Source organism: Hylobates moloch, unplaced genomic scaffold (assembly GCF_009828535.3).
Source record: "Hylobates moloch isolate HMO894 unplaced genomic scaffold, HMol_V3 SCAFFOLD_9, whole genome shotgun sequence".
Classification (NCBI taxonomy): Eukaryota; Metazoa; Chordata; class Mammalia; order Primates; family Hylobatidae; genus Hylobates; species Hylobates moloch.
Genome location: NW_026652284.1, coordinates 124,354,369 through 124,380,349, shown reverse-complemented (window position 1 = coordinate 124,380,349; position 25,981 = coordinate 124,354,369). Strand labels below are relative to the sequence as shown.

The following is a 25,981-nucleotide window of genomic DNA, read 5'->3' as shown; positions in this document are numbered from 1 at the left end:
CATCTCCATCTGTCACTCTGTGTCCTGGTGATTGAGTGCTCAGTGCAGGGTGACAGCCTGGCTCAGCACGTCTGCAATGGGTTATGCAACTGGAAAACATAGGAACCCATGAAAAAGGCATAGGAATCTACATTTTACAAAAAATGGGTAGGGGCCAGCCACAGTGGCTCACGCCTGTAACCCCAGCACTTTGGGAGGCCAAGGTGGGAGGATCACTTGAGCCCAGGAGTTCAAGACCAGCCTGGGTAACATAGTAAGGCCCTGTTTCTACAAAAAATAAAAACAATTAGCCAGGTGTGGTCGTGCACCTGTGGTCCCAGCTACTTCGGAGGCTGAAGCAGGAGGATCACTTGTGTATGCGAGATCAAGGCTGCAGTGAGCCAAAATTGCACCACTGCACTCCAGCCTAGGCAAGAGAGGGAGTCCATCCCTGAATTAAAAAAAAAAAGGTTATGTATTACTTGTGTTCCAGGGTTGGTTTGGGTTTGATTTTATGGTATAAGTACCATACTTTTGGCCGGGCATGGTGGTTCATGCCTGTAATCCCCATGATAGTGACAGGAGGCAGCCAAATGCCTAGGCAGACAGGGGTGGGTCCCCGAGAAACCCCACCTCCAAGCCAAAAATAGTTTAAAGCCTGAAAGCCAAGCTACAAGTTAAATCCTCAGACCGGATTGAGAGCCCGTCTTCCTGTCTGGTGTGCTTTCCTCTGATTGATCCCCACCCTTCACCTATTTTACATATACCCACCCTTTTTCTAATTGGCTTTCTACACCGTCATGCCCACCTTTGAGTGGTGTCTTCACTTTAACCTCTTTTGCAGACTTACAAACCAATCAGCATACACTCCTCATTCTGTGCCTATAAAGACCCCAGACTCAGTTGGTAGAAGGGAGGTGGCCTAACTTGGGCGAAGAGACAGCCTAACTTTGGGGAACATGACCTGTCCTTCCCGTCCCCTCTCCAGCTCCCCTCTCCACTAAGAGCCATTTTCATCACTCAGTAAAATTCTTCTCTGCCCTCCTCACCCTTCAATGTCCACTGTATCCTCATTCTTCTTGGGTGTGGTACAAGAGCTCGGGAACCGCCGAACACGGTTACAAGCTACAATGTAGGCAAACTGAGGCATGCCAGCATGGCTGGGCAAGGCCCAGGCGGGGCATCACTAGGGCTTGCAAAGAGACCAAGAAGAAGAATCCTATGGCTGGGCGCAGTGGCTCAGGCCTGTCATCCCAGCACTTTGGGAGGCCGAGGAGGGTGGATCATCAGGTCAGGAGTTTGAGACCAGCCTGACCAACATGGTGAAACCCCATATCTACTAAAAATACAAAAAAATGAGACAGGTGTGGTGGCGTGCACCTGTAATTCCAGCTACTCAGGAGGCTGAGGCAGGAGAATTGCTTGAACTCAGGAGGCAGAGGTTGCAGTGAGCCGGTTTGCACCACTGTACTCCAGCCCAGCCTAGGCAACAGAGCGAGACTCTGTCTCAAAAAAATAAATAAATAAACAAAATAAAAAATAAATAAAAAAGAAGAATCCTACATCACCAGCACTTTGGGAAGCCATGGCAGGCGGATTGCTTGAGGTCAAGAGTTCATGACCAACCTGGTCAACAGGCAAAACCCAATCTCTACTAAAACTACAAAAAAAAATTAGCCAGGAGTGGTGGCACGTGCCTGTAGTCCCAGCTACTCGTGAGGCTGAGGCACAGGAACTGCTTGACCCAGGAGGTAGAGGTTGCAGTGAGCTGAGATCACACCACTGCCCTCAAGCCTGGGCAACAGAGCGAGACTCTGCCTCAGAAAAAGAAAAAAAAAAAGTACCATACTTTTTACAGCCCTGCCTCCATTCACAGTTGGAAAAGGCCCACTTAGGAAAGTTCTTCAAGGAAAGCAAACACAGTAATAAGCCCCTTTAAATAAAAATACTGTTGACGAGGTTTATTCTGTGCCACTATGACTGACCACGGCCCAGGGAACATCTGAGAAAGTACACCCAAGATGGTCAGGTTAGTTTGGTTTTATACATTTTAGGGGACAGAATTACAGGCAAAGACATAAATCAATACATGGAAGGTGTACACTAGTTCAGCCTAGAAAGGTAGGACATCTCAGGGAGTGCTTATACAGCATAGGTGGATTCAGAGATTTTCTGATTGGCAAATAGTTAAAAGAGTTAAACTGGCCAGGCATGGTGGCTCACGCCTGTAATCCCAGCACTTTGGGAGGCCAAGGTGGGCGGATCACAAGGTCAGGAATTCAAGACCAGCCTGACCAACACGGTGAAACCCGGTCTCTACTAAAAATACAAAAATTAGCCGGTGTGGTGGCACGCACCTGTAATCCCAGCTACTCAGGAGGCTGAGGCAGGAGAATCCCTTGAACCCAGGAGGCAGAAGTTGCAGTGAGCCAAGATCGCGCCATTGCCCTCGAGCTTGGGTGACAGAGCAAGACTCCCTCTCAGGAAAAAAAAAAAGAGTTAAACGTTGCCTAAGGACTTGAAGTCAGCAGAAAAGAAACGCCTGAATTAAAAGGGCTTGTGAAAGCCAAGGTTCTTGTTATGTAGATGAAGCCTCCAGGTAGCAGGCTTCAGAGATAATAGATGGTAAATGTCTCTTTTTAGACCATAAAGGTGTCAGTCTCTTAGTTAAATCTCTTCTGGATCAGAAAAAGACCTGGAAATGGAAGGAGATTCTCCACTGATGCAATTTTCCCCCACAAAATATGGTTTTGCAGGGCCATTTCAAAATACGTCAAGAATAGATTTTGGGGTAAAATACTTTTATTTCCTTCAGGGCCCACTATCACGTGATGCTATGCCAGAGTCCAGTCTGGAATTTTATTGCTACAAGCAGTCTGTTTTGTCAGACTTACGATCTCTGTTTTAACCTAATGCTCGCTGGTTGTCCAAACTCCAAAAGGGAGCAGGTATAACGAGGTGTGTCCAATCTCCCTTTCTGTCTGTCATAGCCTGGAGTTTAGTTTTCCACGTTGCTCCCGGGTCTCCTCGGACAAGAGGATGTTAGAGCAGGCCGCTAGGCAGACGTGAACAGGGCAGGAGAGGCCCCCAGCTAGGAATGTCAGGCGGTCATCAGGTGATGGTCAGGCAGGTGTTTAGGCGTCTCTCTACAATAATAATTGGTCACTGCCAGCACCAAGGAAAGACAGCCTCACAACAGATGGGAAACACCTAAAGCTTCTGCATGGGGGAATAAGGAAAAAAAGAAAGAAAACACCTAAGGCTGGTGACAGCAGCTTCCTTAGAGGATCTCAGGAGTTGGGTGAATGGGCTCCAGCAAGCACACTGAGGTGAAATGGTGGTGTTGAACCGGTATATGGCCTTCCTCTAGAAACACTCGGCCGGTAAGAGAAGAATGCCTCAAGTGAGCATGTGTGCAACTGCGCGCAAACACTCAAAAGGAGCTTCCGGTAGTGGAACCCACGCAGGTGCCTGGAGGTGGTTCCCAGGAGCGCCCGGGAGCTCCGCGCCCCTCCCCATTCCTGCCCCGAGCGTCTCCTCCACCTGCTGTGCATCCGCACCCTTCGTCACAGCCCGTGTCATAAATGGGTAAACATAGGCAATTCTGTGCCTGCGTTCTGTGAGCCACTGCTGCAATTCATCAGGCCTGAGGAGGGGGTCGTGAAAACCCTGATTCATGGCAGGTCGGTCAGAAGCACAGGCCACACCTGGAGCTTGCAACTGGCATCAGAAGCGGGGCTGTCGTGTGGGACTGAGCCTTCCACCTGCGGGATCTGACGTGACCTCCAGGTGGATGGTGTCGGAATTGAATTGAGGACACCCAGCTGGTGTCCACTGCACAACTGACTGCTGTTTGCTGGTGGAGAGAAATCCCCCACATTTGGTCACAGAAGTCTTATGTGTTGATTGTTGGGTGGTGTAAGAGCAGAGAAAACAACGTGAGTTTGAGTTTTTCCACTCACAGAATTTGAAAATCCAATTTTACTATTCTTGCTTCTCTTCCCCAAATCCCGTCCCTCCCCATGGCCTGACAGCCCCTGAGGAGTCTGTCTGTCCTGTGCAGGACCCTGGCTGACATGTACAAGTCTGGACGTGTATGAAACCGTGAGGCCCAGCACCCCTCAGCGGCACAGGTCACATGCTACAAAGTCATGGGTTCATAAAAACAGAACCACAAACACAGATGCCAGACAGGAGCTGAAACCTGTAAAGCTCCAGGTGTACCCCAGGACACTGTGCTAACGTCTGAGGCCTGGAGGGGGACGTGGCATTGCTTTTCCCGATTGTTCCACATCTTTCTGGAGAGACTCAGTGGGCTTTGAACCATGCCTGCTATCTAGGCAAGACACAGCCAAGCGAAGTGCAGATGCGGTGAGACCCACAAACAAATGGCAAAAACTGGAGGCGGTGACCCAAACCTCCTGGAAGCAGCCTGCAGGAGGAGACGACAGAAGAGGACTAGGGCAGGGGAGGTCCTCGGAAGGGTCACAGCCCGCAGGGTCAGTGCTTCCAGCTCGTGTATAATATATAAATATCTAACTGTGAAGGCAGACTTTTTAAAAATTCAGTTTAAAAAATGTGAAGGCTAGAAAACGGGTAAAATCAGAAACAAAGTAGGACAAGCATGGAGTGGCCGGGGCTCAGAGGAGGGCACCCCAGAACAGAGGCTCAGGAGCAAAGTCCCTCTCAGATCTGCTCTGCCTTCCTCTCTCTCCTCCTCATTCTCCCCCAAGGCAGCCATAAAACCTGTAAATATTGGCCAGGTGGTGGCTCATGCCTGTAATCCCAGCACTCTGGGAGGCCGAGGCTGGCAGATCACTTGAGGTCAGGAGTTCAATACCAACCTGGGCAACATGGTGAAACCCTATCTCTACTAAAACACAAAAATTAGCCTGGCATGGTGGCAGGCACCTGTAATCCCAGCTACTTGGGAGGCTGAGGCAGGAGAATTGCTCGAACCCAGGAGGTGGAGGTTGCAGTGAGCCAAGATCGCACCACTGCACTCCAGCCTGGGTGACAGAGCCAAATTCTGTCTCAAAAAATATGTATAAATAAATAATAAAAATAAAAATACAAAATTAGCCGTGCGTGGTGGTGCACACCTGTAGCCCCAGCTACTCAGGAGGCTGAGACAGGAGAATCGCTTGAACCCGGGAGGTGGAGGTTGCTGTGAACCAAGATGGTCCATTGCACTCCAACCTGGGCAACAGAGTGAGACTCCATCTCAAAATAATAATAATAATAATAATAATAATAACAATGAATAAATTAAAAATAAAAATAAATATAAAAACATCTAAGACAGCTGACAGAGGAAGAAAGGAGAGACCTGCCCCAGGAAGTGCCACCAGGCCATGGCAGTGGGCAGGTATTTTCATGGAACTGGGTCATCTTCCCCAGGAGATGGTAGCTGATAAGAAATACACTGTATAGAGGTCCCTTTTTACATATCAAAATGTTAAATAAAACAAAAAGAATAATGGCCTTTTGATACCGCAAAAGACTCTTCCCCTTCCCAGAACAGCCCAAACCACACACAGAGAAAAGCTAGAAAGTGTGCATAACAGTTTCAAACAATGCAGTGCTAACGCTGTCAGCGGTGACAGAGAACCACTGAACCAAGATCAGGCGAGGCCGAAATCCCGGGAGGCGAGAGCCAGCCGGGCCACGTCTGTCCTAGGGTTCGGATCACTGATCTGGCATCCCTGTGGGGCTGAAGAGAGAGTTCTCAAGAGGCTCTTGTAGCTCTCCTGAGTGGGCAATGTTTGTGCCAGAGGACAGGACAGTCCAGCACAGCAAGGGAAGGCCCTGGCCCCTCCTGGGCAGCCCCTCCCTGAGGGTGCAGGAAGACCAGCAGCGCCGGGCCCTTGGGGACTCTCTGAGCACTTATCAGTGTTTCTGGCCCCTTGGGTCGATGAGATTCTCTCAGAAACAACCTCCTGTCCCTCAAGCAGGGACCATGGTCTGTCCCTCAGGCACTAGGCACAGAGCCCGGCCATTAGGCCTCCACTTAGTGAGTAAAAGGGGCAGAAAAGAGCCTCCACCAGGAGGGTTGAACAATGCCGTGGTGGGGGGATGCAGCCATACCCCACACATGATGAGACAAGGCAGGTTACCCATCCTGACACAGGCAGGTGCGGGGGGGTTTAGACATGTGGCCACCCCTGCGTAACACCCGACCCACAGCTCCTGGCTGGACTGTCTCTTCCCAAACCAAGTAAGCCCCAACCGACCATGGCCCTGACAACACCATCCCCACCAAGGAGCATAAATACCTTGTCATGCTGTCGCAGGTACTCCTCGCAGGCACAGAGTGTCTCCACCGGCCGCACCTCCCCGAGGGAGCACAGGGCACTGCAGACCTGCTCCTGCACCAGGGGGTCCTTATCGGTGATGGCGTCCAGCAGGGTGAAGGCCAGCTCTGCAGTGACAAAGCCCGGTTAGCGTGCTCAGGCCCAAGCGCCCTCCCCTATCACACCTCAGCTGCCATTCCTGCAGTGGACACACCTGTAGCCTCTGAGGATCACAGACACAGCAGGAGAGGGCACAGCTGCTTTCTCTCTTGTATAACTTCCCTCCACCTGAGATGCTGCGGGGTGCACTGCGGTGACAGGCTGTGGAGCTGTAGGGCTCACATTCCAGCTGCCCCTGAGGAGCTGCCTGGCCAGGACACACTATTTAGCCCATCAGGGTTGAGCGACCCAGAGGACACAGCCTGCCTCCCACACAGGCAGGCATGAGGCTGTTCTGGTCCTGATCACATGGCCTGAGCTTCCTTGAGGACACTGGCTCACTCACCAGCCGGACTCTTCAGGAAGGCTCCCTGAGGGTCTATGCCCAGGCAGCCTGGGATTCCCCATGGCCCCATTGCCCACACATAGCCTTTGACAGGCAGGTGCTGGGCAGAGGGTCCAAGACCCCAGCAGTGAGAAATACATGAAGGAATAAAGATATAGCCTCATCCCACGGCTCTCAGTCCCCATGGACCAGAGCTGAATCAAGAAAATCATTCAATAAATGTAGTGCTCTACAGGCAAGGCCAGGTGGTTCCCTGTACATGGGAAAGGGCAGGCCAAGCATCCCAGGGACTTGTGCCAACTGGCCACTCCACCCCAACAACTGGCCACTCCACCCCAACAAGACCCTCCAGGCTGGTTTGTGGATGTCCCCTCCCTTTTGCTCCAGCAGCGCCACACCCAGGCTGCCAATGAGGACATCCCAGGAGGCACCTGCTGGGGCAGAGGAACACACAGGCATCAGTGCGTGACTGTCTCCCTCTGGGAAGATATTCCTTCCTGAGCAGGAAGCTGGACTTTTAACAGCCCTCCATTTCCAAAGTCCAGTAGTTAGACAAACAGGCTGATCCAAATCAACGAGATCTGACTGTACCTAAGGCCACGTTCAGCCAGTAAGGCAAACCCGGCCCGCGCTGAGCTAGGTCTGCATCTGCTTTTCCGGCTGTGGCCGTTCACGTGTGGAAGCGCCGGGTCTCACGGGCTCTGGGAGCCGGCCCCCTGAGGGCAGTGAGGCTACTCCCCCTCCCTCGACCCCACCTCCTCACTGCTTTGCACTGCCCTGGCTGGGCGGCGCCCCAGCCCCACTTGTACTCACAGACTCTTCTCACCACCCACCTCCATCCACCAACACCCCAGTGCCATTCCAGGCCTCTCAGTCTCCCTCAGGCTCAAGACATGGCACCCAACAGTGGCACTTACAGAGCCCTGAGGTGTGGCTCATCCCTTGGACAGAGCTCTAGGGAGCAGGGACAAGTGGGCAGAGCTTCACCCATTCTGGCCCCGCACACAGCCTTAAGTGAGCCACAGCCTCAGCTGGGGAAGCGGTGGCAGCCAGAGCAGACCCCAGACCCGAACCGGGGCCTGCGTGCTCAGGTGCAGAGGCTCAGCCACCCAGGGACCCTCCCGCTCAGAGCAGGCTGAACTGAGCCTCTGGGCAAATCCGTGCTCCCTACTACAATGGCAATGCTACTACAACCTCAATGCCATGTCCGTCCAAAATCCATATGTTGGAACTTAACCCCCAATGTGATGGCATTAAGAGTGGGGCCTTTGGGCTCCACCTTCATGGATGGGATCAGTGCCTTATAAAAATGCTTGATAGGGTCGGGCGCGGTGGCTCACGCCTGTAATCCTAGCACTTTGGGAGACCAAGGTGGGTGGATCACCTGAGGTCAGGAGTTCGAGATCAGTCTGGCCGACATGGTGAAACCATATCTCCACTAAAAATATAAAAATTAGCCAGGTGTGATGGCAGGTGCCTATAGTCCCAGCTACTCAGGAGGCTGAGGCAGGAGAATTGCTTGAACCTCAGAAGCAGAGATTGCATGAGCCAAGATCACGCCACTGCACTCCAGCCTGGGTAACAGACCTCTGTTACCATCTCGAGGGGGGAAAAAAAATGCTTGATGGCCGGGCACAGTGGCTCCTGCTGGCAATCCCAGCACTTTGGGAGGCCGAGGCTGGTAGATCACTTGAGTCCAGGAGTTTGAGACCAGCCTGGCCAACATGGTGAAACCCCGTCTCTACAAAAAAAAAAAAATACAAAAATACAAAAATTACGGCGTAGTGGCATGCACCTGTAGTCTCAGCTACTCAGGAGGCTGAGGTGGGAGGATCCCTTGAGGACAGGAGGCAGAGGTTGCAATGAGCTGAGAGAGCACCACCACACTCCAGCATAAGCGACAGAACAAGACCCAGTCTCAAAAACACACACAAAAAAGACTGAGGCCCTGCACAGTGGCTCACGCTGTAGTCCCAGTGCTTTGTGAAGCCGAGGCAGGAGGATCATTTGAAGGCAAGCGTTCAAGACCACCCTGAGCAACATAGCGAGAGCTTATCTTTACAAAAACTAATTTTAAAAAATAGGCTGGGTGTGGGCTGGTTGCGGTGGCTCATGCCTGTAATCTCAGCACTTTAGGAGGCCGAGGTGGATGGATCACCTGAGATCAGGAGTTCGAGACCAGCTTGGCAAACCTGATGAAACTCCATCTCTACTAAAAATACAAAAATTAGTCGGACGTGGTGGCGGGCACCTGTAATCCCAGCTGCTCGAGAGGCTGAGGCAGGGAGAATCGCTTGAATCCGGGAGGCAGAGGTTGCAGTGAGCCGAGATCCACTGCACTCCAGCCTTGGCGACAGAGTGAGACTCCGTCTCAAAAAAAAAAAAAAAAAAAAAAAAAAAAATTAGCTGGGTGTGATGGCACATGCCTGTAATCTCAGCAACTTGGGAGGCTGAGGTGGGAGGATGGCTTGAGCCCAGGAGGTCACTGCACTCTAGCCTGGACAACAGAGTGAGACCCTGCCTCAAAAAACAAACAAACAAAGGCTTGAAGGAAACCCTAGTCCCTTCAGCCCCTCCAGTCATGAGATGACACAGCAAGAGACTCCATCTACAAGTCAGAGAACAGCCCTCACAGACATCGAATGTGCTGGTGCCTTCATCTGGGACTTCCCAACAGCCAGTACTGTGAGAAATACATTTCTATTATTCATTAATTACCCAATCTAAGATATTTTGTTACAGCAGCCTGAACAGCCTTTGAAAACTGCTAATTTTTTTTTCTGATGAAAACCTGGAGAAAGCATGTTGATTCAACAGTCACTCCAGGCCGGGCGCAGTGGCTCACGCCTGTAATCCCAGCACTTTGGGAGGCTGAAGTGGGTGGATCACTTGAGCCCAGGAGTTCAAGACCAGCCTGGGCAACATGACAAAATCTCATCTCTACGAAAAATACTTCTGGGCATAGTGGCGTGCACCTGTAGTCCCAGCTACTCGGGAGGCTGAGGTAGGAGGATCACCTGAGCTCGGGAGTTTGAGGCTGCAGTGAGCCATGACTGCACCACTGCACTCCACCCTGGGTGATAGTGGGAGACCCTGTCTTTTTTTTTTTTGAGATGGAGTCTCGCTCCATCGCCCAGACTGGAGTGCAGTAGCACGATCTCGGCTCACTGCAACCTCCGCCTCCCGAGTTCAAGCGATTCTCCTGTCTCAGCCTCCTGAGTAGCTGGGACTACAGGCAACTGCCACCACCCCTGGCTAATTTTTGTATTTTTAGTAGAGATGGGGTTTCACCATGTCGGTCAGGCTGGTCTCGAACTCCTGACCTCAGGTGATCCGCCTGCCTTGGCCTCCCAAAGTGCTGGGATTACAGGCGTGAGCCACCGTGCCCAGCCGACCCTGTCTTAAAAAAAAAAAAAAAAAAAAAAGTCAAACAAAACCTTCAAATCACATCCTGGATGCCATGTGCTTTTCTGGAATCCCAGACTCAAGGCTCGTGTGGGAGAGGTCTACACCTGTCACATCACCCAACCTGCCCAGAACCCACTCAGGTTTCCGAGTGTAGGGTGGCAACTCCAGGCACCACTGGAGCTGGTAAGAGCCTTGGCCTGCCCTGACCACCCAGAGGCAAGAGAGGCCTCACACCCGGCCACCCCCAATCCCCATGCACTCACTCTTCATGGAGGACTCAGTCATGTCTGTGGTTTCAGCTTCCTTCACCCAGTGTGAACATGGACAACTTCTTCTCCCATCTGGAATAACCAAAATCATAAGATTTAATTCATAAGCCTCTACAATATCTGAGTTTACAGGCAATTACCATTTCCGTGTAAAACACACAATTTAAATGAATTTGGTCTGGGGGAAATATCTCTGTCACATTTTCTTTGAGCTATTCAGGGAGGGCAAAAGTCATCATGATCCTCAACAGTTTCCAGCTCTCCTCCATCCCTGAGCACCCATCAGTCCCTACCAGCACCTCACTGGCCTGCACAGGCTTGTCCACAGCTGGCCCACAGTGGCACCTCATCATCATCAGCCCCAGCAGGAGTGGATGCACCTCCACCTACAGCATCCTCCTCCACACTGTGAGGAACTGAGCACGGGCACCACAGCTTTCACACGTCGCATGCCATGCGCCACTGCATCCAACAATGGTCCCAAAGAATTGAGTCCAGGAAGTATCCAAGTTCCCTCTGCCTCTTCACCACGGGCACACACTCAAGTCTTGTGTCACACTTTCTGAGGACCTGCGTCATCAGAGGGGCCGCAAGCCCACCATGAGCATGGCAGTCAGCATCCTAACATTCACATTCTCTGTTCTCTGAGGCTCCCACCAGCCCCTTAATTCCCTTGATCACCTCCCATCCACTTCCTTCCTAACATACTCCAGAGAAAAATGAAGGAGAGACGCCATGACCCATCCCTGACCAGCCAGGACGCCTCCCTGCGCTGTGCACACATGGGTTGCAGGCGAAGTAAGAAATCACAGAAATGTTGGCTGAGAGCGATGGCTCACGCCTGCAATCCAGCACTTTGGGAGGCCAAGGTGGGTGGATTGTTTGAGGTCAGGAGTTGGAGACCAGCCTGGCCAATATGATGAAACTCTGTCTCTACTAAAAACACAAAAATTAGCCGGGCGTGGTGGCAGGCACCTTTAGTACCAGCTACTCAGGGGGCTGAGGCATGAGAATTGCTTGAACCTGGGAAGCAGAGGTTGCAGTGAGCCAAGGACACACCACTGCACTGCAGCCTGAGCGACACAGTGAGACCCTGTCTCAGAAAAAAAAGAAAAAAGAAAAAAGAAAAAAGACGTCATGGGCCGGGTGCGGTGGCTCATGCCTGTAATTCCAGCACTTTGGGAGGCTGAGGCAGGTGGACCACTTGAGGCCAGGAGTTCGAGACCAGCCTGGCCAACATGGTGAAACACCATCTCTACTAAAAATACAAAAAAATTAGCCAGTGGGGTGGCTCACGCCTGTAATCCCAGTTACTCAGGAGGCTGAGGTGGGAGAATTGCTTGAACCTGGGAGGCGGAGGTTACAGTGAACCGAGATTGCACCACTGCACTGCACTCCAGCCTGGGCAACAGAGCGAGCCCTATCTCAGAAAAAAGAAAAGAAAAGAAAAACAGGGCCAGGCACAGTGGCTCATATCTGCAATCCCAGCACTTTGGGAGGCTGAGGCGGGTGGATCATCTGAGGTCAGGATTTCAAGACCAGCCTGGCTAACATGGTGAAATCCAGTATGTATTAAAAAAATACAAAAATTAGCTGGGTGTAGTGGTGCGTGCCTGTAATCCCAGCTACTCGGGAGGCTGAGGCAGAAGAATCGCTTGAACCTGGGAGGCAGAGGTTGCACTGAGCTGAGATCGTGCCACTATACTCCAGCCTGGGTGACAGAGTGAGACATTGTCTAAAAAAAAAAAAGAAAAACAAACAAAAAAACATATTCCATAAAGATCCCAAGCTGTGGAAGAGTTAAGAGCTGAGGAGGGCAGTGGCTCTCAGGCAGGGCAGAAAACCCGTGAAAGCGCCCACAGCACACACTTCCCAGAGACAAGGGCACGCCTGACGTGGAGCATCAGAAGCCAGAGTTCCCAGGCCTGGGCTGAGCTGGGAGGTGGAGGAGCTGCGCTGAGCGGCAGAGTCCCCAGGCCTGGGCTGAGCTGGGAGGCGGAGGAGCTGTGCTGAGCGGCCGGGCTCTGGGACCAGAGGCTGTGCCCTGCGGGTAGCCAGCACTGCCCAGTTCCATCGTCCAGGAAGAAACGGGCGGAACCAACGCCAGTCCACGACTGTGCAGCACCCCTTCCAGTGCAGCAGCCACGCGCGCCCAACTCGAACAGAAGCTAACAAAACAAATGGGCACACAGACTTGGACTTGTCTGCTCCCGGCCCAGGCGAGAATCACAGGACAACTAAAAAACTGGACGAAATACAAGAAACCATTGTTTCTCAGGACGATGGACATCAGAGAATGAAGGACAGTGAGTCCTGAGAGGTAGGAAATGAGGCAGAGCCCTAAGAGCCCAGCTCACTGCCCGGAGAGAGGACCCCGTCCTAGGACCCAGCAAAACACCTGAGCTGAAGAGACAGAACGGGGGGTGCCGGCCGATACCAAGGCGGCTGGAGTCTGCAGTCTCTCATACCAGAGAGAACTTTAGAGACCTGCAGCGGGTTCCCTGGGCACTCAGCAAGTTACTGGTCAGCAGAATAATAGCCCCAAAGCTGCCCACACCCTAATCCCCAGAACCTGTGTGTATGAACCCTTACACGGCAAAGGGGATTCAGTAGATGAGATTAAGGGTACAGGCCCTGAGACAGGGAGATTATCCTGGATTACCTGGGTGAGACCAAACTAATCACATGAGTCCTTAAAAGCAGAGAACCTTTCCCAGGTGGGTCAAAGAGAAGAGACGGAAGAGGGGGAAGGAGAAATTTGAAGCGTGAGAAGGACTCACCCCACAACTGCTGGCTTGGAGGACGCAGGAGGGAGGCTCTGAGACGAGGAATGCAGGTGGCCTGGAGAAGCTGCGAATGGCCCTCAGCTGGCGGCTGACAAGAAAACAGGAGCTTCCGTCCTACAGATGCAAAGAACCAAATTCTGCCAGGAACCTGAGACAGCAGAAGCAATCCTTCCCGGGGCACCAGGAAGGGAAGCAGCCCCCGGCGCCTGGGTTCTGGCCGGTAGGACCCTTGGTAGACTTCTGACTCCAAGAACTTTATGGTAATAAATTTGTGTTGCTTAAGGCACTAAGTTGTGGTAATGTATTGCATCAGCATCAGAAAACTAATACAAATGCCTTGTGTGAGAACAAACGATCCAAGGCTGCAGAAAGAGCCACACAAAGGGATTAGGAGAAGCAACATCCAGGGCTTCCACAGGGCCAGGAATGGTGCCTGCTCCCAGCAGCTGGAGTGGAAAGCGTCATGACTCATGGGACACCAGGCAGAGCTCAGGATTCCACCTCAGTAATCAACCAAATCAGTCCTAGACTAAACATCATTCTGGTCTCACCTAAGAAAGCTAAAAGAAAGGTCTGACAAGATCAAACTGTTCCCTAGTAACTCAGCCAGCTCCTAGAACAAAGCTCATGAATACTAACAGAAACACAAAAATATCCAGCACCACCAAGGCAAAAGCAACGCCTGGCATCCAATCAAAAATTACCAGGTGTGGGCCGGGCACGGTGGCTCATGCCTGTAATCCCAGCACTTTGGGAGGCCGAGGTGGACGGATCATGATCTCAGGAGATCAAGACCATCCTGGCTAACATGGTGAAACCCCGTCTCTACTAAAAAATACAAAAAATTAGATGGGCATGGTGGCAGGCCCCTGTAGTCCCAGCTACTCAGGAGGCTGAGGCAGGAGAATGGCGTGAACCCGGGAGGCGGAGCTTGCAGTGAGCCAAGATCCTGCCACTGCACTCCAGCCTGGACGACAGAGCGAGACTCCGTCTCAAAAAAAAAAAAAAAAAATTACCGGGCATGCAAAGAAGCAAGAAAATCCAACCCATTGTGAGGATGAACCAACCAATACAAAATGACCCAGAAATAACACAAAGGAAAGAGTTCAGAGACACAGACATTAGTTATTAAAACTATTTCATATATTTGAGAAACTACAGGAAAGATTAAATATGTTAACACTAGGAGGTTAAAAGCAAAAGGATGGGCAAAGGAAAACATGGCTGGCATTAGTTACAAGAAAGCTGGAGTCACATCAGACAAACTAGATTTCAGAAATATTAAGTATCCTCAACATTTTTACCTGGTAACAGAGCTTCAAAATACACAAAGCCAAAACTAATAAAAATGCAAGGAAAAATAGACCAATCTAAATTGCAGTATAGATTTCAACATCCCTCTCTCTCCTTTCTTTTTGATATGGAGTTTTGCTTTTGTCGCCCAGGCTGGAGTACAATGGCAAGATCTTGGCTCACTACAACCTCCGCCTCCCAGGTTTAAGTGATTCTCGTGCCTCAGCCTCCCCAGGAGCTGGGAGTACAGGCACGGGCCACCATGCCTGGCTAATTTTTGTATTTTTAGTAGAGATGGGGTTTCACCACGTTGGCCAGGCTGGTCTCGAACTCCTGACCTCAGGTGATCCACCCACCTCGGCCTCCCAAAGTGCTGGGATTACAGGCGTGAGCCACCGTGTCCGGCCCTCTGTCTCTGTTAGAACAAGTGAACAGAAAATTCGGCCAGGCAGAGCGGCTCACACCTGTAATCTTGGCAGTTTGGGAGGCTGAGAGGCAGGTTGATTGCTTGAGCTCAGGAGTTCAAAACCAGCCTGGGTAACACAGCGAAGCCCTGTCTCTGCAAAAAATACAAAAATCAGCTGGGTGTGGTGGCGTGCGCCTGTAGTCCCAGCTACCGGGTGGCAGGAGGATCACTTGAACCCAGGAGGTCAATGCTGCAGTGAGCAGAGATCACACCACTGCACTCCAGCCTCAGCGACAGGAGTGAGACCCTGTCACCAAAAATTAAAAAAAAAAAAGTGTAAAAGAATTCAACGCATACAATGTTCTCTGACCACAGTGGAATTAAATATATCAATAAGAGAAAGATATCTGAGAAATACCCAGGAGTTTCAAAACTATTTAATATGCTTTGAAATAATGCAGGGGTCTAAAAAGGAATCAAAAGTGAAATTAGAAAGCACGCTGAAGTGAATGAAAATGAAAAGACATATCAAAATCTGTGGAAACTTATAGCACTAACTGTCTTTTTAGAAAAGAAGAATGATTAAAGTATGCAGAGAATGTGCAGGAAAAAAATAACGAGTTCAACTTCTACCTTAAGAAACTAGAGGCCAGGTGAGGTGGCTCATGCCTGTAATCCTAGCACTTTGGGAGGCCAAGGTGGGTGGATCACTGGAGGTCAGTTCCAGACCAGCCTGACCAACACAGTGAAACTCCATCTCTACTAAAAATAGAAAAATTGGCCAGGCATAGTGGCTCACACCTGTAATCCCAGCACTTTGGAAGGCCGAAGCACGTGGATCACCTGAGTTCAGGAGTTCAAGACCAGCCTGGCCAGTATGGTGAAACCCCATCTCTACTAAAAATACAAAAATTAGCTGGGCGTGGTGGTATGCACCTGTAGTCCCAGCTACTTGGGAGGCTGAGACAGGAGAATTGCTTGAACCCAGGGGGCAGAGTTTGCAGTGAGCCAAGATAGCACCACTGCACTCCAACCTGGGCGACAGAGCGAGACTCCGTCTCAAAAAAAAAAAAAAAAAAAAAAAAGGAAATAAATGGCCAGGCGCAGTGGCTCATGTCTGTAATCCCAGCACTTTGGGAGGCCAAGGCAGGTGGATCACTCGAGCTCAGGAGTTCAAGACCACCTGGGCAACATGGCAAAACCCCATCTCTACCAAAAGTACAAACATCAGCTGGGCGTCATGGCATGCACCTGTAGTCCCAGCTACTCAGGAGGCTGAGGTGGAAGGACCACTTGAGCCTGGGAAACAGAGGTAGAAGTGAGCCAAGACTGCACCACTGCACTCCAGCCTGGGTGACAGAGCGACTCCTTCTCAAAAAAAAAAAAAAAAAAGAAAGAAAGAAAAAGAAAAGAAATAGGCAAATCCCTTAAAAGACACAAGCTACAAGCTATCAAACCTCACTCACAAAGAGATAACCTAAATAGTCCCATATCTAAAAAGAAATTGAACTCACAGTAAAAAACCTTCCCATAAAACCTAGATGGTTTCCCCAGGGAATTCTACCAAACATGGAAGGAAGAAATAATACCAACTATACACAAATTCTTCCTGAAAAAATTAAAAAGAAAAGACTACTTCCCAACTAATTTTCTGAGCATTACTCTCATAACAAAACCAAAGACCTTGTAAGAAAGCTATACAGACTCACACCTGTAATCCCAGCACTTTGGGAGGCCAAGGCGGGTGGATAACTTGAGGTCAGGAGTTTGAGACCAGCCTGGCCAACATGGTGAAGTCCCGTCTATACTAAAAATACAAAAATTAGCTGTGCATGGTGGCTCACGCCAGCACTTTGGGAGGCCGAGGCAGGCGGATCATAAGGTCAGGAGTTTGAGACCAGCCTGACCAACATGGTGAAATCCCCTCTCTACTAAAAATACAAAAAAATTAGCTGGACGTGGTGGTGCACGCCTGTAATCCCGGCTACTCAGGAGGCTGAGGCAGTAGAATCCCTTCAATGCGGGAGGCAGAGGTTGCAGTGAGCCGAGATCACGCCACTGCACTCCAGCCCGGGCAACACAGTGAGACTCTGTCTACAAATAATAATACAAAAATTAGCCAGGCATGGTGGTGTGCGCCTGTAATCCCAGCTACTCGGGAGGCTGAGGCAAGAGAATTGCTTGAACCCAGGAGGCAGAGTTTGCAATAAGCCGAGATAGCACCATTGCACTCAAGCCTGGGGACAGAACGAGACTCTCTCAAGAAAAAAAAAAAAAGAAAGAAAGAAAACAAAGCAATATTCCTTATGGACACAGATGTGCAAATTCTTTTTTTTTTTTTTTTTTTTTTTTGAGACAGAGTCTTGCTCTGTCACCCAGGCTGGAGTGCAATGGCGCAATCTCGGCTCACTGCAACCTCTGCCTCCCACGTTCAAGCGATTCTTCTGCCTCAGCCTCCTGAGTAGATAGGACTACAGGCACACACCATCACGCCTGGCTAATTTTTGTATTTTTTTTAGGAGAGATGGTGTTTCACCATGTTGGCCAGGCTGGTCTCAAACCCCTGAGCTCAGGCAATCTGCCGGCCTCAGCCTCCCAAAGTGCTGGGATTACAGGCGTGAGCCACCGTGCCCAGCCGGTTTTAATATTTTTAAATTCAGCTGATATAATTCACATCACGATCATCTCAATAAATGCAGAAAAAGCATTTGTCACAATCCAACATTCACTTATGATAAAAATTCTCAAGAAGAGAAGGGAACTACTTTAACTAGGAAGAGAAGGAAACCTGCTCAACTTGTTTTTTTTTTGTTTGTTTTTTTTTTTTGAGACGGAGTTTCACTCTTGTTGCCCAGGGTGGAGTGCAATGGCGCAGTCTTGGCTCACCACAACCTCCGCCTCCCGGGTTCAAGTGATTCTCCTGCCTCAGCCTCCAGGGTAGCTGGGATTACAGATATGTGCCACCATGCCCGGCTAATTTTGTATTTTTAGTAGAGGTGGAGTTTCTCCACGTTGGTCAGGCTGGTTGCAAACTCCCAACCTCAGGTGATCCAGCCGCCTCGTCCTCCCAGCGTGTTGGGATTATAGGCGTGAGCCACCGCGCCCGGCCTCAACTTGTTACTTAAGAAAAACTGGCCGGGTGCAGTGGCTCAGGCCTGTAATCCCAGCACTCCAGGAGGCTGAGGCAGATGGATCACTTGAGGTCACGAGTTTGAGACCAGTGTGGCCAACATGTTGAAACCCCGTCTCTACTAAAAATACAAAAATTAACCTGAGTGGTGGTGGACGCCTGTAGTCCCAGCTACTCAGGAGGCTGAGGCAGGAGAATCACTTGAACCCAGGAAGCAGGGGTTGCAGTGAGCTGAGATCGTGCATTCTGGCCTGGGTGACAGAGCAAGACTCCATCTCAAAAAAAAGAGAAAAACACCTAAGAAAAACCTGTAATTAACATCATACAGTTGGCCCTTGAACAACACAAGTTTCAACTGCATGGGTTCACTTATACACAGTTTTGTGTCAATAAATATATTGGAAAACTTTTTGGAGATTTGTGACACGTTGAAAAAACTTATGGACAAACGTAGTCTAGAGATATCAAAAAAAATTTAAGAAAATGTGAAATATGTCATGCATGCATAAAATATATGTATACACTAGTCTATTTTATCATTTACTACCATGAAATATACACAAATCTGTTGTAAGAAGTTAAAATTTATCAAAATATATATGCACACTTACAGACCCTACATGCTGCCATCTGCAGTCAAGAAAAATCTAAACATAAAGACGCAGTATTGAGAGGCCAGGTGCGGTGGCTCACATCTGTAATCCCAGCACTTTGGGAGGCCGAAGCAGGCAGATTAACTGAGGTCAGGAGTTCGAGACCAACCTGACCAACATGGAGAAACCCCGTCTCTACTAAAAATACAAAATTAGGCTGGGCGTGGTGGCTCATTCCTGTAATCCCAGCACTTTAGGAGGCCAGGCGGGTGGATCATGAGGTCACGAGTTCAAGACCAGCCTGGCCAGCATGGTGAAACGCCATCTTTGCTAAAAATACAAAAATTAGCCAGGCATGGTGGTGGGTGCCTGCAATCTCAGCTACTCGGGAGGCTGAGGCAGAGAATTGCTTGAATCCAGGAGGCAGAGGTTGCAGTGAGTTGAGATTGCACCACTGCACTCCAGCCTGGGCCACAGAGCAAGACTCTATCTTAAAAAAAAAAAAAAAGTAGCTGAGCGTGGTAGCGCATGCCTGTAATCCCAGCTACTTGGGAGGCTGAGGCAGGAGAATCGCTTGAACCCAGGAGGCGGAGGTTGCAGTGAGCTGAGATCATGCCATTGTACACCAGCCTGGGCGACAAGAGTGAAACTCTGTCTCAAAAAAAAAAAAAAAAAAAAAAGATGCAGTATTGAATCACAGCTACACAGAATTAAGTGTAGCACATACTGTACTACTGTGATAATTCCAAAGCCACCTCTCATTGCTACTGCAGTGAGCTCAGGCATTGAGTGTCTCTGCTTAACACACCATGGGACGCCATCACCCCCACATGAGCAGTTTGCAGTAGAACCAGTCGCCCGTGGTTCTCCCACATTTTTCATCATGTTTAGTCAGTGCCTTGAATGACACCATGGGACCCATACAAAGTGCCAGTAGTGGTGCTGGAGGTGCTCCCCAGAAGCAGAAGAAAGCCATGACTTTATAAGAATAAGTTGAGCTGCCTAGTTTGTACCATAGACTGAGGTCTACAGCTACGGATCACTTGAGGTCAGGAGTTTGAGACCAGCCTGACCAACATGGTAAAACCTCGTCTCTACTAAAAAAAAATTTTAAAAATTAGCCGGGCGTGGTGGCACATGCCTGTAATCCCAGCTACTCGGAAGGCTGAGGCAGGAGAATGGCTTGAACCCAGGAGGTGGAGATTACAGTGAGCCAAGATCTTGCCACTGCACTCCAGCCTGGGCAACAGAGCCAGGCTACAGCTCAAAAAAATAAAAATAAAAATAAAAATAGGGTGGGTGCTTTGGCTCACACCTGTAATCCCAGCACTTTGGGAGGCCGAGGCAGGCGGATCACGAGGTGAGGAGATCGAGACCATCCTGGATAACATGGTGAAACCCCATCTCTACTAAAAATACAAAATATTAGCCAGGTGTGGTGGTGGGCGCCTGTAGTCCCAGCTACTCGGGAAGCTGAGGGAGGAGAACCACTTGAACCCAGGAGGCAGAGGTTGCAGTGAGCCAAGATCGTGCCACTGCACTCCAGCCTGGGTGACGGAGTAAGACTCTGTCTCAAAAAATAAAAAATAAAATAAAAACAGAACTGCCATATCATCCAATGATCCTGAGTATGCATCCAGAGGAAATGAAATTAGGATCTCAAAAAAGACATCTGCACCTGCCATGGTTACTGCAGCACCATTCACAAAAGCCAAGATATGGAATCAGCCTAAGTGTGCACCAATGGATGAATGAATAAGGAAAATGTGGTATATATTTAAAGAAAGAACAAAATAAAAATAAAACAAAGAAAATGTGGTATATATCACAATGGAGTATTATTCAATCTTAAAAAAGGAGGCTGGGAGCAGTGGCTCACACCTGTAATCCCAGCACTTTGGGAGGCCGAAGCAGGTGGATCACCAGAGGTCAGGAGCTCGAGACCAGACTGGCCAACATGGTGAAACCCCATCTCTACTAAAAATACAAAAATTAGCTGGGAGTGGTGGTGGGCGCCTATAATCCCAACTGCTCGGGAGGCTGAGGCGAGTGAATTGCTTGAACCCAGGAGGCAGAGGTTGCAGTGAGCCGAGATCGAGCCATTACACTTCAGCCTGGGCAACAAGAGCGAAACTCCGTCTCAAAAAAAAAAAAAAAAAAAAAAGAAGGAAATCCTGTCATTTGCGAGAAATGGGATGAACTGAAGGATGTTACGTAAAGTAAGCCACGAACAGAAAGACAACCACATGATCTCACACGTGGAATCCCAACTTCTATGAAAAGTTGAACTCCTAGAAGCAGAGTAGAACGGTGGTTACCAAGGGCTGGCAGAGGTGGAGGACTGGGGAGATGTTGGTCACAGGGTCAATGCTTCAGTTAGACAGGAAGAATAAATTGAAGAGATCTATTACACAACATAGATGACTAGAGTTAACAGCAACAAGATATATACTTGAAAACCGCTGAGAGTAGATTTTAAGTGTTCGCAGCATGAGCAGAAAGTATATGAGGTCATGGCCGGGCGCGGTGGCTCATGCCTGTAATCCCAGAACTTTGGGAGGCCAAAGCGGGCAGATCACAAGGTCAGGAGATAGAGACCATCCTGGCCAACACAGTAAAACCCCGTCTCTACTAAAAAATACAAAAAATTAGCCGGGCGTGGTGGCAGGGGCCTGTAGTCCCAGCTACTCGGGAGGCTGAAGCAGGAGAATGGCGTGAACCCGGGAGGCGGAGCTTCCAGTGAGCCGAGATCGTGCCACTGCACTCCAGCCTGGGCGATAGAGCAAGACTCTGTCTCAAAAAAAAAAAATAATAATAATAATAATAATTTTTCACACGCCTGTAGTCCCAGCTACTTGGGAGGCTGAGGCAGGAGAATGGCTTGAACCCAGGAGACAGAGGTTGCAATAAGCCGAAATCATGCCACTGCACTCCAGCCTGGCAACAGAGCGAGATTCTGCCTCAAAAAAAAAAAAAAAAAAATTTTTTTTTAAATAAAAAGACAAGGCAGTGATGATAAACCAATCATAATATATGTGAGAAGATGACTTGCCTAATATTAACACAGTAGTCCCCTCTTATCCTGTTTTACTTTCCTTGGTTTCAGCCACCCACAATCAGACACAGCCCAAAAATATTAAGTAGAAAAATTCCAGAGATGAACTCATGTTTTAAATTGCACGCTGTCCTGAGTATTGTCATAAATTGTTCTATTTTATTATTCATTGCTGTCAATCTCTTACTGTGCTTCATTTATAGTTAAACTTTATCATAGGTATATAGGTATGAGACATATCCCTGTGGATAGGGAAGGACTATTGCATGCAAAGGAGCTTGTGCACATCCCCAAGATAAACAAGAAAGAGAGCAAAGGACGTGCAAGAATTCTCAGAAGAGAGAGATCGCCGGAAGACATATGGGGACTGTGCTGACGGCCCCTAGGATGAACAGAGGCACTCAGCCGCCCTTCCAGAGCCGACAGCAGTGCAGCACAGTGCTGCGGAAATGTTCCCTTGTCCCAGTCGCAGGGCGTGTGATGTGGGTGTGAACTGCTTCTTCAGTGCCCCGCTGCCCAAACCTCTAGGGGAGCACAGAGACGGACAGGCCGTATCTAGGGGTGAATGTTTACAGCTGAAGCCCCAGTGGGCATGTGTTCCAGGGTGCTCTTTTAGTTTGCTGTCTATAGGCAGCTTGTGTTAACCAGCTCAATTAGACCCTCTACTTGTCACAAGGACAGAGGGCTTTCTGTATCCCGGGTTCTTGCCCCTTGGTGTACCAGAAGAATCGGATCACACCTGGGCTTGGAGAATCAGTGTAAAGTTTTATGGAGTGGAAGTAGCTCTCAGCCAACGCAGGAGCCAGAAGGGAGATGGTCTTCCCCTGGAGTGGGGCTGCTTGGCACCCCCAGCTCTCCTACGACTGCCCTGGCCAAACTCCGCCTTGTCCAGCCAGTGGATGGCCTGCCAGCATGCTGGCATCTGTTGGTGTGCTCTTCTACTGGCGTGTTCCCCTCGAGGTCCAGCTGCTTGTGCCTTCTTTCGCCAATCTGCTCCTCTCCATGTCCAACTGCCTGTGCCCCTGCCTTGCCAGCGTCTTGGAGATTTTTTTTTTTTTTTTTTGAGACAGAATCTTGCTCTGTCACCCAGGCTGGAATGCAGTGGCGCGATCTCGGCTCACTGCAACCTCCGCCTCCCAGGTTCAAGCAATTCTCCTGCCTCAGCCTCCTGAGTAAGTGGGATTATAGGCGCCCACCACCACGCTCGACTAATTTTTGTATTTTTAGTGGAGACGGGGTTTCACCATGTTGGCCAGGCTGGTCTCGAACTCCTGACCTCAAGTGATCCGCCTGCCCGGGCCTCCCAAAGTGCTGGGATTACAGGCATGGGCCATCACGCCTGGCCTGGGTCTCAGGTTTTTATAGGCACAGGAGGGGGGTATGGCAGGCCAGGGTGGTCCTGGGAAATGCAACATCTGGGCAGGAAGGCAGGAGTGCCTGTCCTTACCTAGGTCCGTGGGGGTGGAGCCCTAGCCAGGGACCACGCCCTACTCTACCCAGCACTCCCCTTCCCCCATTCCATAAGGGACCACGCTCTTCTCTTCCCAGCACTCCCCTTCCCCCATTCCATAAGGGACCACGCTCTACTCTACCCAGCACTCCCCTTCCCCCATTCCATAAGGGACCACACTCTTCTCTTCCCAGCACTCCTGTATCAGTGGCTGGATAAGGGCTCAGTGGCAGAGCCAGTAAGCCACAAGCAGGCATGGAAAATCCCTGTGCCCTGTCCCACCACCTATAAATGGTGATGATCAGTGATGACCAGCACCTCTATTTGTAGGCCACATGGCAAAAAGTGTCACAAGTCACAGTTGAACACCAAGAGCATCTGACTTGCTGAGGACAGGGGCTGGTGCCAGTAGCAGAGCCTGAAGAACAGCCGCAACAAGCTTCAGTGGCTAAACATCCACTTTTCCACATCTATCTACAGATGCCCTCATACTAGTACACAGACATGTATGTAACGGGGATGTCAGAAAAAAAACACAAATGCTAATCAGGGCTCTGGTTAAATTAACAAAAAAGCAAACGAATGGGAGAAGGTGGCAGGCAGGGTTGATAGGGTCTTCTCTCCCTACATAGCACACATTTCTGTGTGAATGAAAGAGCTGCTTCATTTTCATTTAATTCAACCACATACAGTAAACACCTGCCAGTCACCATCCCAGGCCCAGAGTTCCTGTCTTGAAAGCCCTCCGGCCACAAAAAGTATGCCTGCCACACCTGTGTACACAACAGAGGTGCTGCACTGGGTCCGAAAGTGTTAGGTGGGGGTGTGCGAGGCTGTGCAGGCCACAGGAACCATAGCCCAGAAGCAGTGGTGAGCCAGCCTGCAGGGCTGGGTGTGTGCAGGGAGACTGGGAGGTCACAGAATGCCCCACCCATGCGTCAGGTCCAAAGAACCTTCTCTCCTACCACAGCAGCCACAGAATCAACTTCCAAAGTCACCAATAAGGCTGATGACCCTGGGAAATGCAATCCCACAGCCCACCGCTCACAGTCCACCGAGAACGTGGTTCCTCAATACAGGCCACACCAAGCTGTGTCACTGGTGCGCGTGCAAACCCCCAAAACCAGGTGGCCCCTCCAGCTCAGTGAAAAGCACATTTCTCATGATGGGCAGCAGTCCGTGCTCTCTGCGCACTGGCTAGGAGCTTGCAAGAGCCACGGGAGCCTTTCCGGGTGCTCCTACCCCAAAGAAACCAAGCTGTGTGGACTGGCACAGACAGAGGATGTCTCTACCCCAAATAACCCAGCTCTGTGAAAGGGGGCTACAAGGCAGCAACCAGGCTTCTCTCCTGGGCCTCTGTGGACCCTGGGAAAGAAAACTAAGCACAGGCACCTGTTTCCTGACACAGAAGACAGCCACGAACTCAGGCAAGCACATGCCCCACAGCCTCCACCTCTGACCCCCTGGTGTCCCTCAGCAGTCAGCAATCAACCGCAGCCAGTGGGAAACGAGGAGGTGCAGGTCTCCACAAGCCACAGCGGCCTGCACACCAGTTTCAAGTTAACAAAGACAGCTCAATCTCAGGTCATTCCACTCTGACATCAAAGAGAGACCAGAGACACCTGTTCACGGGGACCTTGGGAGCCTGAGACTGAGCAGCGAAGATCCTGCTGACAGCAGCACCCTAGGGTGCCCAGACTGTCCATGCAGCCCCGTCACAAACACGTACCACCGATGAAACATGCCGCAAACAACGATTCCCACACGCATCTCCAGCCCTCGCCTCCCCGGGACCCGGGGTCTTTGGGACATCTCCATCCATGGTCATCGCACTGAGACCCAACAGCTCTAAACTCAACTCACTACCCTCACCTGACTTATCACCGGCCCTACCCTGCCTGCCTCTTACCGCGTCGTGTGCGTTCACCACCACCCCCTTCCAAAGTGGTCCCTGCCTACGGGGCTGTCCCCGACCCAACTCTGCTCACATCCCTAGGTTTGGCCACACCCCCGTAACCCTTTCTGCTTACCTCACTGCACTTGAGTTTATGGGTCTGTCTCTTCCCCACCTGAGCAGGCAAAGGAGCCCCTCCCCAGAGTGTGTAGGACGGAGCCACCAGCGCCCGCAGAGTGGTTTCCTCTGACCCTAACACTGCAGCTGCACTGACGCTGCCCGAAAATCCGACCCCAAATCGGCCGGCCAACTCCTGCCCGGCAGCCCCTAAGTCTCACCTTGGCTGAGTGAAGGCTGGCTCCCCGCGGCCCTGACAGCGCTATGCCCTGCACGCTATGACCAGTCATCCTCGTGACTAGGGACAAATCACCTTCCTGCTCGCGATCGTCAGAGAATACGGAAGGCATACGGAGGCCCGGGGCACGCCGGCTTTGCAGGCTCCGGGCGTATGCTTGGCTTCCCGGAGAGAGGACCCCCGATGGCCCTGCCTGGGGGAGAAGGGCCGGGGACCACCGCGCTCCCGGGGAGGGCCGAGCACTGGGGACCACCGGGCTCCCAGGAGGGGCGGGCACCGGGGACCACCGTGCTCCCGCGGAGGGGCGGGCACCGGGGACCACCGCGCTTCCCGAGGAGGGGCGGTAGCGCGGCCGAGACCACTTAGCGGCGCGGAGGAGGAGCACAGCCGCACAGCTACGGCCTCTCTTACGGGCTGTGGCGCGGCGCAGACCTGAGCCAAGGTCCCCGCGACACCCAGGACCCTCCCAGCGCTCGCCCTGTGACCTTGGGGAGGCGCCTCCTGACTCGGCTTCCTCCGCGGCCCCGCCAAGGGAGCGGCCCCAGGCTCTCCAGCTCAGACTTCC

At 50.9% G+C, this 25,981-nt stretch overlaps 1 protein-coding gene across 13 annotated transcripts in view; it reads right to left on the bottom strand.

Annotated features, from left to right (window-relative positions):
• MROH1 (maestro heat like repeat family member 1) overlaps positions 1 to 25,981 on the bottom strand; it is a 126,063-nt gene that overhangs the window by 92,533 nt on the left and 7,549 nt on the right. For 9 of the 13 annotated variants that reach the window (XR_009214873.1, XM_032760759.2, XM_032760761.2 and 6 more), the window contains exons 2-4: positions 13,235 to 13,328; positions 10,449 to 10,526; positions 6,255 to 6,400 (exon numbers count right to left, since the gene is read on the bottom strand). Coding sequence is in view for 12 of the 13 variants with exons in the window: in XM_032760759.2 (XP_032616650.1) it covers positions 6,255 to 6,400; positions 10,449 to 10,526; positions 13,235 to 13,328 (318 nt within the window). In the remaining variant the exon portion in view is untranslated. The other 4 variants (XM_032760766.2, XM_032760767.2, XM_032760765.2 and 1 more) reach the window with 4 other exon arrangements.